Source organism: Amphiprion ocellaris, chromosome 3 (assembly GCF_022539595.1).
Source record: "Amphiprion ocellaris isolate individual 3 ecotype Okinawa chromosome 3, ASM2253959v1, whole genome shotgun sequence".
NCBI lineage: Eukaryota > Metazoa > Chordata > Actinopteri > Pomacentridae > Amphiprion > Amphiprion ocellaris.
Genome location: NC_072768.1, coordinates 34,383,567 through 34,400,225, shown reverse-complemented (window position 1 = coordinate 34,400,225; position 16,659 = coordinate 34,383,567). Strand labels below are relative to the sequence as shown.

General features: G+C 39.0%; 1 protein-coding gene across 2 annotated transcripts in view; it reads right to left on the bottom strand.

Annotated features, from left to right (window-relative positions):
* The window catches only part of necab2 (N-terminal EF-hand calcium binding protein 2), a 233,004-nt gene that overhangs the window by 64,381 nt on the left and 151,964 nt on the right, over positions 1-16,659 (bottom strand). For both annotated transcript variants that reach the window (XM_055008047.1, XM_055008046.1), the window contains exon 8: positions 11,191-11,270. In XM_055008047.1, the coding sequence (XP_054864022.1) occupies positions 11,191-11,270 (80 nt within the window). The remainder of the gene's footprint in view (positions 1-11,190; positions 11,271-16,659) is intronic.

Here is a 16,659-nt window from a genome sequence, read left to right as displayed (position 1 = left end):
CCAGTTTTGTTCCCATCAGTACTTTTCTAACTGCACACAAAAATGATGAATCGGGATGAGCTAGCGTCTAGCGAGCCAACCTGAACAAAGCGTGGACAGAAGTTGAAAGGCCATCGAAGCAACAAAGGATTTTTGAGGAAAGAGCAAAGAAAATGTGCTTTCAAAATGTTTTATGGGTAGACTTGTGATGACACAGTAAGTCTGTTGCTCTGATTTTATCCAGAATGTGAAAATCTAATTTTTATAAACTCACAGCCTCAGAGCAGACAAAGCTTCATGCTCCTCCTCTGATCTCTGGGGGCATTTTTATCGTCTTACAACTATTTCAAAAATATGATCAATCTTAACTGCTGAAGACACAAAGACTGCTATGCTATCTCATCACACCTGGATTTCTGCAACAGCGTTTTTACCTGCCTGAACCTAAAAAAAAGTAGACTGGTAGACTCTAGAATGTAGAAAACTCACCAGTTTTTGCCTCTTTACATCAGTGCTCAATAGAATTTACAACAAATTTAAAATTTTACTGCCTTTTAAGGCCGTTTGTTGTATCTCTCTCCCAACTATATCTCTGACCTCTTAGTATCGTTCTGCACTTTGACAAAGGTCTTTGCGAGGCCTCTTCTGGACTGAAAACTAAAGGGGTCAGAATGTGTGCAGCCAAGAGTCTCCAGAACAATCTGCCCGAAGAAACTAGGTCGGCTGAATCAATGACCTCTTTTATGTCACTTCTTCAAAGATACTGTTATCACAGAGCCTCTCCTGATTTTGCTTGAGTTTTAATTTCATCTGAACTCTCTGATTGCTTTTCAAAATGTTTTTATATGCCAAATTCAGTTTTTATCTGTCTTTTAATGACGTGTCTGGTTAATTCCAGCGTCCTTGTGAAGCACTTTGTAACATGGATTGAAAAATGCTCTATAAATAAAGAATATTATGTTTGTTGTTATTCTAAATTATAAGCCGGTAAAAGGGTGTTAAATATGTAAATGATGGCTACATGCGTCATCTCTGGCATTTGAGAGACTCCTGCTGCCTTAGCGGCACACAAATCTAACAGTCAACACAGCCAGCATCCTCACCAGTTGAGGATCTATGTATAAGATATGGAAATAAACAGCAGAATTGTATATTGCAGTGCAGAGCTAGTAACCCCAGTGTTACCCCCTTAAGCCCTCGGATATCTTTTCAAATCTCCATCTCAAAAACATCCCCGAACTCAATCAGAAACAGCTTCATAAGTTTAAGGACAAAATGAACAATCCTGCGCTTTACGGAGGAGCTAGTGGTACTTGGGATTAATCTGAAGTACAATAAGCCTTCTTGTCCCCATCATCAGCACAGAGTGACAGCCGTAAAACTCCTGCAAATACTGTAATTTTTATTTCTGCCTCATAAAAACTGTCTGTCAGTGACACTTTAATTCATTTCTTAGACATTTTGACTTTAGTTATTGGTATTGGAAAGATTAAAATAAAAGAAATCGCCCTCCAGGCTCTTTCGATAATGAGTATTACTCTTATTATGTCCCCCATGATTCAGTGGAGGGGTTTAGCAAAAGGTCAATTAAGCGAAAGAGACACAATTAAAACTGCAGTTCAGCTCAAATATGCTCTCCAGGCCAGACATTAGCAGGTGGCCTGACAGGAGAGCGACTGAGTGCAAACATGACAAGACAATGAACTGTAGTTTTCTCTTCCTGTGTTGCTGCCTGTGAGTCAGAGTTACATAAACCTGCTCTCATAAATCACAGTAAACGCTGCGGGTTTCTGTCACCAAGGTGACTGATGAATATCACTGTCTGGATGGTGTCTGAGGGGAGCTGAGACTTTTACCAAACACAGTGGGGACAGTAAAGGCAGTGGGGTCTGGCTCAGTGGGCAGGTGACACGTCCAAACACATGAATGCAGCTCCAGGATGACTGATTTGAGCTCAATATGACATATTGGCCACAGCTGGTCTGAAAATGGAAGCTGCTGCGTGTTGTTGGTTGTTCAGCACATAAAAGACTTGACTCACTGCCTGCCACTTCCTTTACTGCACACTGAAATACTTTTTTGTTTACGCATTACACCTCTTCTCAAGGTGGGACCTGTCAAACACAGGTGTAGTAACATTATTAACTGCTGCATTAACAGATGTTTTTGGCGATTCAGTGGAAACAAGCTGCAAATACAACCTTGATGTATTATTGCCTTTAACACTAACATGGCTGTTAGCAAATGTGCTCATTTACTGACACATAAGATGTGAATTCGAGTTTACTCTTGTTTTAGCTCTGTTTTTGTCGTTGCTAATGTTGGATTCAGACTACACAATACTCTTGATAGGTAACACGGTCAGTGTGTCAGATTAGGTCGTTATAGAGTCAAAAATTATGCTTTAGTCTTTGCTAAGACACAACATATATAGACTGTGTTTATCACTGACTAATCAAAGCTTGCAGACTTTCACAACTTTACGATAAAAGTGCCGGAGACCAACTACCAGAAACTAGAATGTACACAAACGGTGTGAAAGAAAACAGATGTGGCATTTACTGTCGTCGCACTGCATTGTTCTGGGTGGGACATTTTTGCATCAATATCTTAACTTTTTAGCATAGATTTTGAAATTTTAGAGGTTCCTTTAAGGCCCTTTATGGTTTTCTCTTTCCCAGCTGCATCTCGGACCTTTTAAGCTAAGCTAAGCTAAACTAAGCTAACAAAAGATCAAATAAGATTTTTTTTTTTTAAATCCTGAAGGAAAGTCTTTTGCCAGATATTGCTCAGAAATGAAAAAAATAAGTTATCTAACATTAGAAAATATGGTTCTTTTATGCACTAAAACATTAGGTATATGAAGACCTACTGCTGTTTGCCAGGTTTTCATTGGACTTTCTGAACAAAATGTGCCGTCTTTGATATGTTGCCAGCTCAAAGGGGTGTTCACAGGTAGCTTGCTCCTCACACTGAGAAAAATAATAGATTAACCCTCTATGACTGTTGAAGTAGTGTTTTTTTCCTTACAAAAGTGAGATCAGCAACTGTCTAACCAATGAGAACTTGGCTGGACAAAAGCATATCGACCAACCAGTTGACTTGCAGATTTCAAAGTTACTGTACTTTGCTTTGTTTTGGTCTCATGGTTGCATTTTTTCACACTTGCACTATATTATTTGGGCTATTTGGGAAAAGCAGCTGCCAATACAACACTGACTTATCATCCCATTACAGCAAAAGTGTGACCAGTGGCTGCTATTTGCACATCCTGCAGCCAAGGAGCGACATTAGCTTTCATTTGGTTTGTGTCAACATAAAATCCTGCAGCTGACCCATTTTTGTCCTGCCCACTCTCCTTCAATTTCGCTGCAATTAAAGTCATCAAAGGCAGCATTGTGTTTACTGAGAGAAAAAGAAGAAAGCTGCATCATTTAGTCAGTCAGTATTCAGCTTCCGTATCACCTCCACCAGATGTGCAGCAACAATCAAAGCCCATCATGCCTCCCTTTTCCAGGGGAGAAACACATTTTCTTGTCTGCAGCACAAAGAGAACAAAAAGTATAATGTTATTTTGCTAGCAAAGAATGCCAATGACAGCAGGAGAATCTGTAAGTGAGACAGAGCGACGGCAGCAGCATGAATTTACCACTCTGAAGAGGGTTTTTGCAGCCAACAGGATTTCCAGCGTGTCATCACGGAGCTGTGGTGCCAACGCAAGGCACTATTTTCATCTCACCAGGTACAGCATTGCTCAGTGTGTTGTTGGCGTGTTGCTCATTCAGTAAACAATTCATGATTCACTCTGACAGTGTGATAATATCATTTTCCTCTTCCAGACACCTGCAAGGTCCTAATAGTGTGATCCACGCAGGTCATACTCAGCCAAACAGACACACAAAGACACAAAGACTCATTTTGCTGTGATTTAATATGATTCCTCCACTGTTCTGTCTGCTCTTCCGGAAATGTAATTCAGCACAAACTGCCTATTCATGTGTTTACTTTCTGCAGCTCTCATTATTCTGAAAACACACTTTGCAACATGAAAGTTATGGTGACCCAATTTTTTCCCCTTACGTGTAGTGATTTTCTGCTATTCTTTGTTGTCAATGCAAGGGTGATTTTACGGGCACTTTCTTTTCTTCTCTGTCCTGAAAGAAACCTTTTCACTGCCTTTTGTAGAAAGTTGCATGAAAATTCAAGTCCAAATACTGAATATAATAATTCATTTCTTCAGTTGGGTTTTAGGCATGTGAAGTTAAAATATCATTATTTTTACTAAAGTATTTTTTGAAATTATGTGAAATCATTAATCTGAATCAGAATTAAACAGGTTTTCTGGAGTTCTAAAGACCAAAAACGAAAACTACTACTAGTAATAATGCTACACGCCAGTAAATTGGAAATTCTCAGCTATGCATATAATACTATGCTGTGTTCATCTTCTAAATTTGTCAAAAAATGTGAGAAAAAATTTGAAAAATTTGTTTATTTGCAGCTGGTTAGCATCACCCCGCACAATATTGCATCTCTGTTTACCGCTATGCTGATGACACTAAACTCTATCAAGTCCAAATGCTAAATATGAAATAGGCTATGTTAGATTATTTCATTTCTTCAGTTGGGTTTTAGGTATGTGAAGGTAAATATCTTTATTTTTACTGAAGTATTTTTTGAAATTATGTGAAATCATTAATCTACATCAGAATTAAATAGGTTTTCTGAAGGCCAAAAAGGGAAACTACTACTATTAATAATACTACATGCCAGTAAATTGTAAATTCTCAGCTATGTATATAATATTGTGCTGTGTTCATCTTCTAAATTTGTCAAAATATATGAAGAAAAAATGTGAAAAAGTTGTTTACTTGCAGCTGGTTAGCATCTCCCCGCAGGGTATGGCATCTCTGTTCACCGCTATGCTGATGACACAACTCTATGTTGCTGTGTCCCCTGATGAAACTGGGCAGGCTAGTTGCCTTTTTTATATATAGCGTATTATATATATGTGTGTGTGTGTGTGTGTGTGTGTGTGTGTGTGTGTGTGTGTGTGTGTGTGTGTGTACGATGCCTTAAAACCAAACACACTGTGACTGTCTTCACACCGAGACTTCTTTCTGCTTCCTGTGGTCTTCATCAGTGGGTCTACTGGAACTACCAGCCATCAAGTCTTCTTTTTTGCTGCAACCAAGCTTCAAAATTCACAAAATTTAAAACTGCTATCAAACCCCCCTACTTTTTAAACCAGCCCACCTCGCTGCATGTACAAATTAATGCCAACCTGAGCTCTGCAGCTTAATGCAGGTTTTATCACTGATTTTATGTGATGTAAGGTGACCCTGAGTGCTATGAAAGGTGTCATTAAATAAAAAAGTATTAATATTATCATTTGGCTCGGAGGGTTTCGATGTCAGTGTGATTGATTCCCTCCATTACCACCCTCGGTAACACTTTAGATGGCAAAGTTAGTGAGTTATAGTGTATGCATTTGCCTCCTCAGGTGTTTAGGATCTGATGATGTGACAAGATTAAAAAAGAAGCTATTAGAAGCTCTTTCCTAATATCAGAGACTAGCTTCTTTTTCTCAACCTATATTCATGCTATCCAGTATGTTTTCATGATTTCAGAAAGAGCCATTACTTTAAAGCTACTCATATAAAACTACATCCTGTGTTATTTTATGAAAGGTTGTGCTGTTTTTTTTCAATCTTGCTATTCACTAAAAAGACATTGCAATTGTGAAACATTATTTTAAAAACACTTGTGATTTATTCATGAGTCTCTCTCAGTAGGTACCGCCCTGTTTTCATTCTACTTTCTGTCATTTGCAAGATTCACTGTGGCACAAAAAATCTTTTCACTACCTTCATGCCGTAAAAAGCTTTACTAATGTACTCAAGCAAAGACCAGTAAATGCTGTCCATGTTTGCGAGTGACCAACTGCACATGTGTCAGGACACAAATGGTGATCAAAACTAGGGACAGACCGATTACCAGCCTGGCTGATTACTGTGGCTGATGTTTTTGTGATTATCTGTTTTTTAATAGGCTGATTACTGATAAATTAAATATGCTACTTCAGGTCTGATGCAGCCTCCTCTCTCTGTCTGGTCTCACTCTGTCCCAGAAATGTCTCTCAAGCAGCAAAAACTGACCAAGAAACACAAACAGGAAATTAGCTTCTCTCACAGTGGCTACGGCTATGCTAACGGCTAGCGGCTAAGTTAGAAAGCAGCCACAGATTAACCTGAAACAGAGTTTGGAAAATAATAATTAATAATGATTTAAGATCTGGACCTTAGTGGACAATAAAAGTGATAGAACAGTGAAATATTCAGAAAATAGAGAAGAACAGCAGACGTAACTGCAGGAGACAAACTGATCAATCTCAGTGGATTCCACATAAACAGTGGAGAGCATCCAATTTAATCACTCCCATTTTACATATTCAGCTATAGAAACTCTTATTAATGAAGAAATCTAGTCATGAATGACAAGTTCTCTGCTGCCACATGCTGTTATATTTAATGTCTATCAGTTCCAAATATCGGCTATTCTTGAGCACCAATAATCGGCATCTCTGTCGGCCCTAAAACCCCATATTAGTTGATCCCTACTCATAACAAATGCTGGTTATAAGTAGAGACTGTGTCAAGTGATTCTCCTTCATCCACACCTTTAGAATTCACTACTAACAGAGTTGTAATTAAAGTAGTCGCTGCTGGAGGAGCTTTGATTTGTACAAGCTTTCCATCACTGGTGAGAAGTTCTCAGATCTCCAGATAGCCTGTGCTTGTGTTTTGTGCATTTTAAAAGCCTGCATCGGTTTGAATAAGTAGATGCAGAAACCATGAATTGACCTTTATCACAAAAGCAGTTTTACTTAAACCTGGAAAATTTGTTGTTGTATTAAATCAAGACTCAAGGGGCTGAAGGTTGCTTCTAAAGAGGGATTTGTGATACAGGTCTGTTCAGGTTTTATTTCTTCTTCCCATCCTCTCCCTTAATATCCACCTGTTCTCCTCCCACCGCTTCCATCTCTTCCTCCCCTGTGGCAGTGCATAGTGTTTAGTTATTCTTAGCTCTCTCTGCTATAGTGGCTGCAGAAGACAGCTGAGTCTGCTGGGGCGCCATTAGCTTCAACATGTTCAGGACTGGATGAGATGCAGGCAATGCAGAAGAACAAGGGGGGCAGGAGGAGTCGAGGAGGGGAGGAAGGAGGATGAAGAGGCCAAAGAGCAGCTATACGAAGACAGCATCTCTCTTTGTTCACTCCCTCCTTCCTCTCCATCACTTAGTGTTAATTAACTCCTTGTCTCCCCTCCCCCAGCTCCTCGTTAACCCCCTCCGTCTTTCATTTTCTCCGTCTGTGAAGAAATTGTTTTATCCCTTCACACAAAGCATTCTTTAATGTACAACTGTTTTCTTCACTTCTTTGAAATATGACAGTAGAAAAGAAGTTTGGACACATGTGATCTATGGTAATGAGGTTTCCTATCTCCATTATCGTTTTCTTTTATACTTACAAAACATTTGTCTCCGAGAGGTCAGATAAACAAAATTGCTTTTTTTTTTTCCCATGAGATGAGTTTTCCATGAGACAGAAAATGCGGAAGCCAAGCTATGATGGATGTCTGTGGATGTATTAAAGTTCCTCTCAGGTTGTTGATTAAACCCCTGAAAACTCATCTCTGTGTATCAAAGGGAAATATTTATTGAGATATTTTTCCATGAAAGTAATCCTCTTCTGCCTTTAAAATGACTCAGATGTAATTCTACACTGTTGCTTCCTTTAACTTGTGCTGATCTGTGACATCACTTCCCTTTCTTCACCTTTCCCTCAGTCACTCAATGGAACTGGAGCACACCAGCTCACCTACAACAAGGTCTGCAATGCACGAATGCTTTGATTTTTTTTTAAGTTATTTTTTTGGCCTTTTGGCTTTACTAGATTGGTACAGTTGAGAGGCAGACAGAAAAGTAGGGAGGAGAGTGGAGGGAAGACATGCAGTAAAGAGCTGTGAGTGGGAATCGAACCTAGGATGCTGCATCGGGGACAATAGCCCCTGTTCATTGGTTGCTCGCTCAACCAGTTGAGCTATCTGGGCGCCCCAACTGTTTGGATTTTTAAATAGGGTGTCGAATCTGGACACAAATTACGAATGGGACAATTAATAAGAAATTCTTATTTTGCTATCAGTTTTTAGATTCATCTTGCGGCTGTTTTAGGTTTATGCTAACTAACAATAAAGACAATTACGATGCCCATTGTGCACTTTGTGCAGCTACAACAGTGCATTTTCCTAGACTCAGCTATTCTCAATCAAGTTTTTGCCTTTGATACAATCAGAGTCAAGTAATACTGAGCACTGGCCAAGTCCCAGTCTGATACCATTTCCCTTGATAATACACACTTCAAGTGCATTAAAGTTATTGATATCAATCCAATGTGAATGCTTGAAAATGACATTTCTGCATCCAAGTTGTTACTTCGTATTATGAAGGTGGTTACACACCTTCATAGCAAGGTCCTGTAGTACTGTAATACTGCAATGTAGTGTGGAGAGGGTAGGTGAGACTCTAGAAGCTCCAAAAGATAGCAACAAAACAAATAGATACAGCTAGACAGCTTTAAATAAATGTTGCAATTTTGCTACTGTGGGGGTCACAGGGTTAATTGCTCAAGATGAATTTTCAATAGTTCCTGTACGACCACACCCATTTCACAACAGAGCTCCCTTGGATCTTTTCCTGTTACTGCTGTTGCATGGATACATATTTTTTGATCATAATTTTACATTTTTACACTACTACGCAGAAAAAAAATATTATGCACGTTGCAGTATCATTGGGTGCTAAAGTTGCATTTGATCCGTTGGCCATGTTTTTACGTCTATTGCCAAGGGCAACTTAGGCAAAATTTAGCTCGGCAAATTCATGAAGTCAATTAAGCACACGATAAACGTCAAAAATGCAATATGCCATGAGCTGAAGAGAAATGCCTTGGGATGTCTGCTTTCTAGAAAATGGAACCAGTCTAAAATGCAAATCAGATGATGCATTGTAGATTAGCTGTAGTACCTGGTTGTTCCACCAGGTGGAGCCTCTTACGGTTTAATAGTGTAACAACCAGAGAAGGTGTTCACTTTGGCAAAACGGCAAAAGGCAGTTTGGTGATGGCAAGCAGAAAGCATTGTAGGGGTTTATCTAGTAAAGGGCCACCATGACAAAGACATCTGAGATGCTTAATGACCTCCGGCCACAGCTCATGCGTGTAAGACAAACAGGGATCGACTATAGTGTTCCTATATTCCAGTAATATATAACAGAGCTGCTTTTGAGGCCCAAATCATGTGTCAGTTGTCTAAATCATTAATATCTCCACAAGACAAATGTCCACTGTGTCCAATTTGTGCCATGATTTAATTAATTAGCGATTTCTTACTTATTTATCTTTGCTGCTGGTTATTAATTTGGAAACTTTTTTAAATCTTGCATCCTTAATGTCCCCCCCCCCCCCAACAAACAAACAGTGCTTTCATTCTACAACACTTGTGTGAGAGCGTACATAAGTGAAGGGTTGAGCATAGGTTTGTATAAATACCAATGAGCTAAATAATCCCATTATTGGCTGCTGTCTTTGAGATCAGATTGCGACATTCCTAAGCTTAGACGAGTTGGTAAATACTTTATGGAGAGTTTCAATGCCTGGTACACCGATGTAGCTAAAGTCTCTTTTTTGATGGAGGACCACTGTGGACCAGTAACAGACTAATGATAGCTTTAAGGTAGAGCACTATAGTTTCTGTCCAGGCTCCTCCAATGTAAACATCTTCGGGCGGTTATTATCTTTAATTCAAGTGTTCCTCCAGTTCTCCTGTGCCAACATCAGCAGTGAACTTGGTCCAGACTGTGAGAAAGTTTTAATATAATCACACCAGGTAGTGGCACACTTGAGTCCAGTCAGAGATGATTCACAATGACACCACAAAGTAACTGATAAATGAATTCGTTGGCAGTAAATATTGATTTTCATTGACTAGATTGATTGTACCTACTTACTTTTTTTTTCTTTTGTTTGATTGTACCTACTTACAACACTGCAACCATCAAACTATTCTCCGCTACACAATGTCAAGTTGTATTATTGGAGTAATTCAGTCATACATGTCAGGAAACTGATTCGAAGTACAGCGATACAGAAATTTGTCAGATATGAAACCCCGAAAGTCTGAATCTGTGTTTTTGAGAATGCCATCCGTACACTACATCAGTGCACTGAAACACTCGGACATTATTTTGACTGCTTTTTTCACTCATGGAGTGTCAACTAACATATAAAAACACACACCACATTGATGTGTTAACAAGGTAAAGAACTCATCTTTCATCCATTCACACAGTCATATTATGGGACAAACCTCTAAAAAACTTGGTTCTCCAAGACAAAGCAGAGAAATTTTCAGATTCAAGAACGTGACTGTTGGTCCATCATCTCATGACCTCTCAAACGTCGTTACATGATGAATAAATTAGATCAGATTTTCCCCTTCAGGATCTCTAAAAATGATTAAGTCAAAGGAGAGCTCTCAGCTCTGGAAACTGTAACCTTTAAATAAGGGTGCTTGACATTTAAGAGTCACAACCTAAAATGGTTCGAAATCACCAATGTCATGCTTGTTCTAACTGCAAATGTGAATTTCTAAATTAGCGACAATTAGACAAGACTTATTAACTCGTAGAAATACCTGGACAGTGTAGTTTTTAGCCAAAGTCACACATTCAGGAGAAAAATGTGCATTTGTAGGGGACTATCTTTATCTGCAGATTATTACAGTTTATGTGCTTTAGAGAGTATTTTCTGCAGCAGTGTGGTAAAAGCTGGGATTGACTCAAAATCCACTACAAGACCCAAGTTTACGGTTATGAAGGACATATTATCCAATGTAATAGTGAGCCTCACTGATGTGTTTTTAATAGTTTTCGGAGATAAGACAGATCTTCTTGCAGTATTTGCTGACAGTAAGAAAAATACTGAACACTGCAGGGATTATCCTTTAAGACTCGGGCTTTGATCAAGGGTTTGGGTGAGGATTGTAGCGGTTTTAGCTACAATAATCCCCCAAGAAATTCATGTTAATCAATGCAATCTCTTCCTAAATGACCAAAACAAGCTTGAATGTGTGTGTGCGTGTTTGTATTCTTTACCTTATTCTCCAGTCGTCCGATCAGTTCAGCCAGACGGTTGATTTGAGCCTCCAGACCTTCTTTCCTCACCTCCACTGCACCTGCAACATAAACACACTCACTGTAAATGCACTGACGGAAACAGTCGAAATTCACTTTAACCTGCGTCCCCTGTTTCTGCTTCGTGATCAGATCTGAGGCACCTGGATTACATTTATCCAAATGGATCTTACATATATTAAACATCAGCTTACCCAAACCCAACTGCAGATTGCCATTGCAACTGTCACTTTCCAAGAACGTGCAGCACCAGATTGTCACATGGGCAACTTTTTTTCCAATACATTACATTAACGACTAACATCACAAACAGGAATATAAACCTAAGATATTTATTAATGCAGAAGTTAGCCATCTAAAAACCAAAATCCATGTTTAAAAGGCATACTATCTTTGAAAAAATTGCCAAAATTACACAATTTTTCAGTCAGAAACCATAAAAACAGAGAATCTTCAGATTTTCCACCAGTGCTTGAACTAATCATCAGTATCATGCCATTCTGCGTGAAAACTGAACCAAATCTAAGCTTAAAATCACAACTTTTTGTCAAACTCATTTTATACTATGCATCTCCATCCAAAAGTTGCCAAAAATTTACTGTTTGCTCTACCAAGATTCTGTGAAAAAGAAAAAATTGTATGCTCCTTAGCAAAATCTGAAAGCCATTATTGAGTTAGCTGTGACAAAATAATCATGTGACAAAAATTCTGGGGATTTTCAGCTAAACTGCAGGCAGTGTTTACACAGAACAGAAAAATGTGGAAACAAAGTACGAATGAGAAAATATCTATAGTATGCGGTGTGCCCATTTTTCTCCAGTGTTGTTGACACGTGAGCACTTGGAAAAATGTTGTACACGTTCATTGTAACTTTTTAATTTTTTGCAAAATAAATAATCCAAGAAATTCAACTTTCATTTTGTGATTTTCAGTTAATTTGTAGTTATACTGCACCAAAAAGACATTGTTGAATTCTCTGTTTGTCTAGCCATGGTTGTGGTGTTTCCTTTTCCAAAAATTTTGGGACTCTTGAGCTGAACTGAGCTGGACTGCAAGGTGTTTAAACACAGAGCAAATTGGATACAAGTATGCAAACAACTTAAAAATGTAAGTAGTAAAATATCTAGAGTATCTAGTCATCCTGTTTTCCAGTATTGTTAAAACATGTGGACACTTGGAAAAATACTGAACATGTTGATAGATTTTTTTCTTTTTTTTTGAAAGGGTTTATGACACTATAGCTCTCATATATTACAAAAAAGCCATTTCTAAATTCTATCTCCTTCTATCCATGGATTTGTTGTTTCCATAGAGGTGCAGGACTTTAGCTTGCAGCAAAAAATGAGCCCATAGTGAGTAAAAATGTGCAAGCAATAAGACACCCAGAAACTGCTTGGGGTTCATAGTATTACGGCTAATATTTGTCCAACGCTCTCAAAATACTAAAAAATTAGCATTTGCAACCGTTAAATAACAGTTTTGGTGAATATAACAACGATGTTGCTTCTTTTGATGTCTTTAAATGGAAAACCAAAAGGAAACTTCACCAGGCTTCATCCTGACAAAAGCAGGGAAAGACTGCAGCTCTTGCAGACTGAGTTCACACAGCTGGAAGTAACAGCTGATGCAACATTGCGTCATCATTGATCTCTGTTCTGTGAGAACCACATACTGAGGCTATACAGACAATTGCAATTTTACCAGATGATGCACTTTCTCTCAGCACCTCTGCAAAGCTGCAATATTTATGTCTTTTACACCTCAGAGTCATCAGCTCATCCATGAATATACAGTCTGCCTTTTCCTCTTTCAGCCATCACGCCATCACACCATGTTAGTTAAATCATTTACATCATCCTCAATAATATAGTAGCGTATGGAGGAGCCACAGATGGTGATGTACGCTGCTGTGACTCCTGAAGCCTCTTATATGGCTGATAAACTACAATAAAAGCACAGCTACACTGAGCAGGTCCTGTGCAGTAAATATACACCACCCAATGCCAGGCTGTCTTTGCTCTTTCCTTCTCACTTTTCGTTGTTTCATCATGAATATTTCATGTAAAGTGGGAGTTTGAAAGATAAATAGGCAATTATATGTGTTTATCGGAAGGAACTTGGCCCGTTCAAAGACAGTAAAGGAATGGACGGATGGGAAGCCAGCTCCTTTGAGGTGCTCTGTTTAATTGGCTCTTATTCCAGTGTGATTTTAAGATGCCCAGCCACACAGGGTTCCTCCTAATTAGCTTACGTCTAACAAGTAATATTTGACTTTGGTACATAATGTTTATTTCTTAGTAAGAAAGAACTCCGGTGAAGCAGCAGAGCTCGTCCGTCATTTGCTTTGAGGCGTTTTAATATTTCACTTTAACTGCAGAACATAGGAAAGTGACTGAATCTCACAATATGTACGTGTGTTAAATGATGGGACTGAAATCCCCAAACCAGAACAGAATAAAGCCCTTAGTACAACAGTTTTAATTGGTGGTGGAGAATAGGGTGGTATATACCAGGTTAAGCATGAATACAGCACATTATCAATCGCTATAAAGCACTGGATTGATTTCCATGAATAAAAAAGCCAAACTAATACTGGCTTCCCATAAGACCAGTGGTGGTTTGATTGAGAAGCCACATATTTAAGTTCTGTTGGTTGACAGTATATCAGTATAACAATACAGAAACTCCAAACTAGGACTAAAGGTCATTTAGACACAGTATCAACATTACGTACCACAACTTCATATGATCGCCATTTTTTCAACTTTCCCTTTATGTATTATCCCCTTTATTCATCTATTGCTACCTTGGTTTAATGTTTTAGTTGCTGTAATGATTTGTGTTTTACTTTGTATTTCATACATAGTTGTATTGTTTTGGTATCTGACTCAACTGGAAAGCTTGTTGGGTCAACTGGCACTGAAGCTTTAAAACTGGTGCTCAAGAAACCAATTGGTAACGTCCATCAAAAATATACAGGTGTACATGGAAGTGATAACTCCCTCTGCTGTGCCTAGTTATTGTTGTTATACTACTTTTGTAGTTCCCAGGGGTTTGCTTGGAAGACTTGATTGCAAACATGTGCAGCAAGTACTATCTACTAACTCATGCATTGTGTGTACTGGTGTGTAATACACATAATATGTGTGTGTATGACATTAAAATGTAATCATAACGACAGAGGCAATTGTTAAACAATCCTTCATTTCAGTCATGTTTGATGAATGCAATATTAACTCATGATTAGGTAGTGAAACTAAAAAAAAGTGCCTTTTGGTGGAAATAATAACCGAGCAGGTCTAGAACAGTCACCACTTTGATTCAAAGTCAGATTTTGTCGACTCGCTCTCTCTCTCTCCACAACCTGGTAAATTGCAGCGTGGTTGCAGCATGGCCAGACAAATTTTGGACTGCAAGTGGATGTCTATGGAAGGGAGATGACAAAATTGACACTCACATACTAATGGACACAAAATGTATACCGCCAGTCCAACAAATAAGTCCAAAATCCCCCACAGAAGGGCAACAGGGTTGAGAATTGGTGACTGTGAAAACAATAGAATACAATTCACATTATTTTCATACTTACTAACCATTACATTAACCCTTGGGTCCTATGAATGGGGGAACTGTCATCCAAGCAGAAACCACTCGGAACAACTTTGCATTGATTTGCAGCAACCCTTAACATAACGGAGCCACTGGATCACCTCACTGGAGAATCCAAGGGTTCAGAGTTTTCCTTTAATTTGACACCCATCTGTATGTGCTGTTTTACTATTTCATGATCCTCCTCTGCATGCATGTATTTCTCTGTACTATAATTTTCAGTTCTTCTCCTGTGCTGTATCCAACATGTCCGCTCATGCAAAAAAAAAAAAACAGCGCAGAACCTCTTTTTTTCCCTGTGATGCTCTTATGGGTTTACAGTAATCATGTAGAGTATCTCAAACTGTGTTCACAATATCCTAATGTCAAGTATTCATCAGCTCCTGTGTCGTGAAGAACTATAAAATCCACCCTCACCCACCCGTTTTTGTTGGTGATTTTGTGCGAGCGTTCGGACGATTGAAAAGTGTGTGAAGCGGCACTGAAAACATCATCTTTCCCTCTCATTTACCCCACTTTAGTTGGCTGCCTCTTATCACCTCCGTGGCCCTCTGTTTTCTCCCTCGGATCCATCCCACTCTTCACCCTCTCCGTCTTCTTCTTCCCACCCCCTCCGAGCTGCTGGCCTCTTTTCTTCCCCTGATGGCCCCCTTACAGCTAATTGGAGAGCGGGCTGCCCACTCTTCATTAAAAGCTTTAACAGCTAGTCAATTAGGAGCTTCCTCCCTCCACCCTAAACACACACACACACACACACTCATCAACTAAACCACAGTCTGTAGCCATGGAGACAGTTGGAGATAAAAGCCCACTGGTCATTTCCATGGAACTTAGAGAATAAGTGGCCCGGTCAATTATAGAAGTGTGTGAAGAATTACAGCGTTCGAATGTAGCAGCGGGTTGAAGGGTTGGGGGGAGTCTCTATTGACTTTCTACTCAATTAAACCTGATTTGAGTTATTCCACTTTCACCTAATTTAACTTTCCATTCTGTCAGCCCGTATTTAAAATGTGTTGACATGAATCATGGAAAACGGTGCGCAGTTGTTACGCCGTCTTGCTAATTAAGCGGATAAAGTTCAAATGTTTGTTCAGTCTTGTTCTCTTCTGTTCATCTTTTATTGGACACAATTTACACCAGTAAAATGTCTAATAGAAGCCAGTGATATTAGTTCAGCTAAACAGCAAAGAAACTTTTTGGACGTGTCTAAAGGTCATCGCCAAAGCTGGAAGTTGTTTCTGAATGTCCAAAAGCAAAGGTGTAGATGTCAATATATGCTGCTGGTGTGTGATATATTTGGATTTCACACCAAAAAACTGCAGCATGCATCCACTTTTAGCATGTAATGTTGGCATTACTGGAAGGGTTTCTAAGCAGAGTGATGGAAGAGAATGGTCTAACATTCGAAGCACCACTGTAACGCTATATTTGGGTTGTGGGTTAGGCAAGCTTGCCGCTAAAATATAAACCAGAAAATATTACAGAAATGATATAAAACTCAGTTCAGATTTTTGTGGGTTAGACCACTCTGCTTCTAACCCCCTCACTTACTAAGATCACAATTCCCCGAGATGCATATATGCAAGTAAAGTTTAGTCTAGAGGTCTTCAGGTATCTAAAAACTCATGCCTGAAATCAAAAAACCTGGAAATGTACCACACAAGGACCTATTTAGAACCAACAAATGTCAGTTTTGTGCCAAAAAACAACCTGCAGGAGCTTGGTTGCTAGTTAAAGCGAAATTGCCCAGTTTATGTACACAGCTACAGCTGCTTTCTTCTGGGTAAAACAGTCATAACGAAATCTTCTGCAATTATCCCT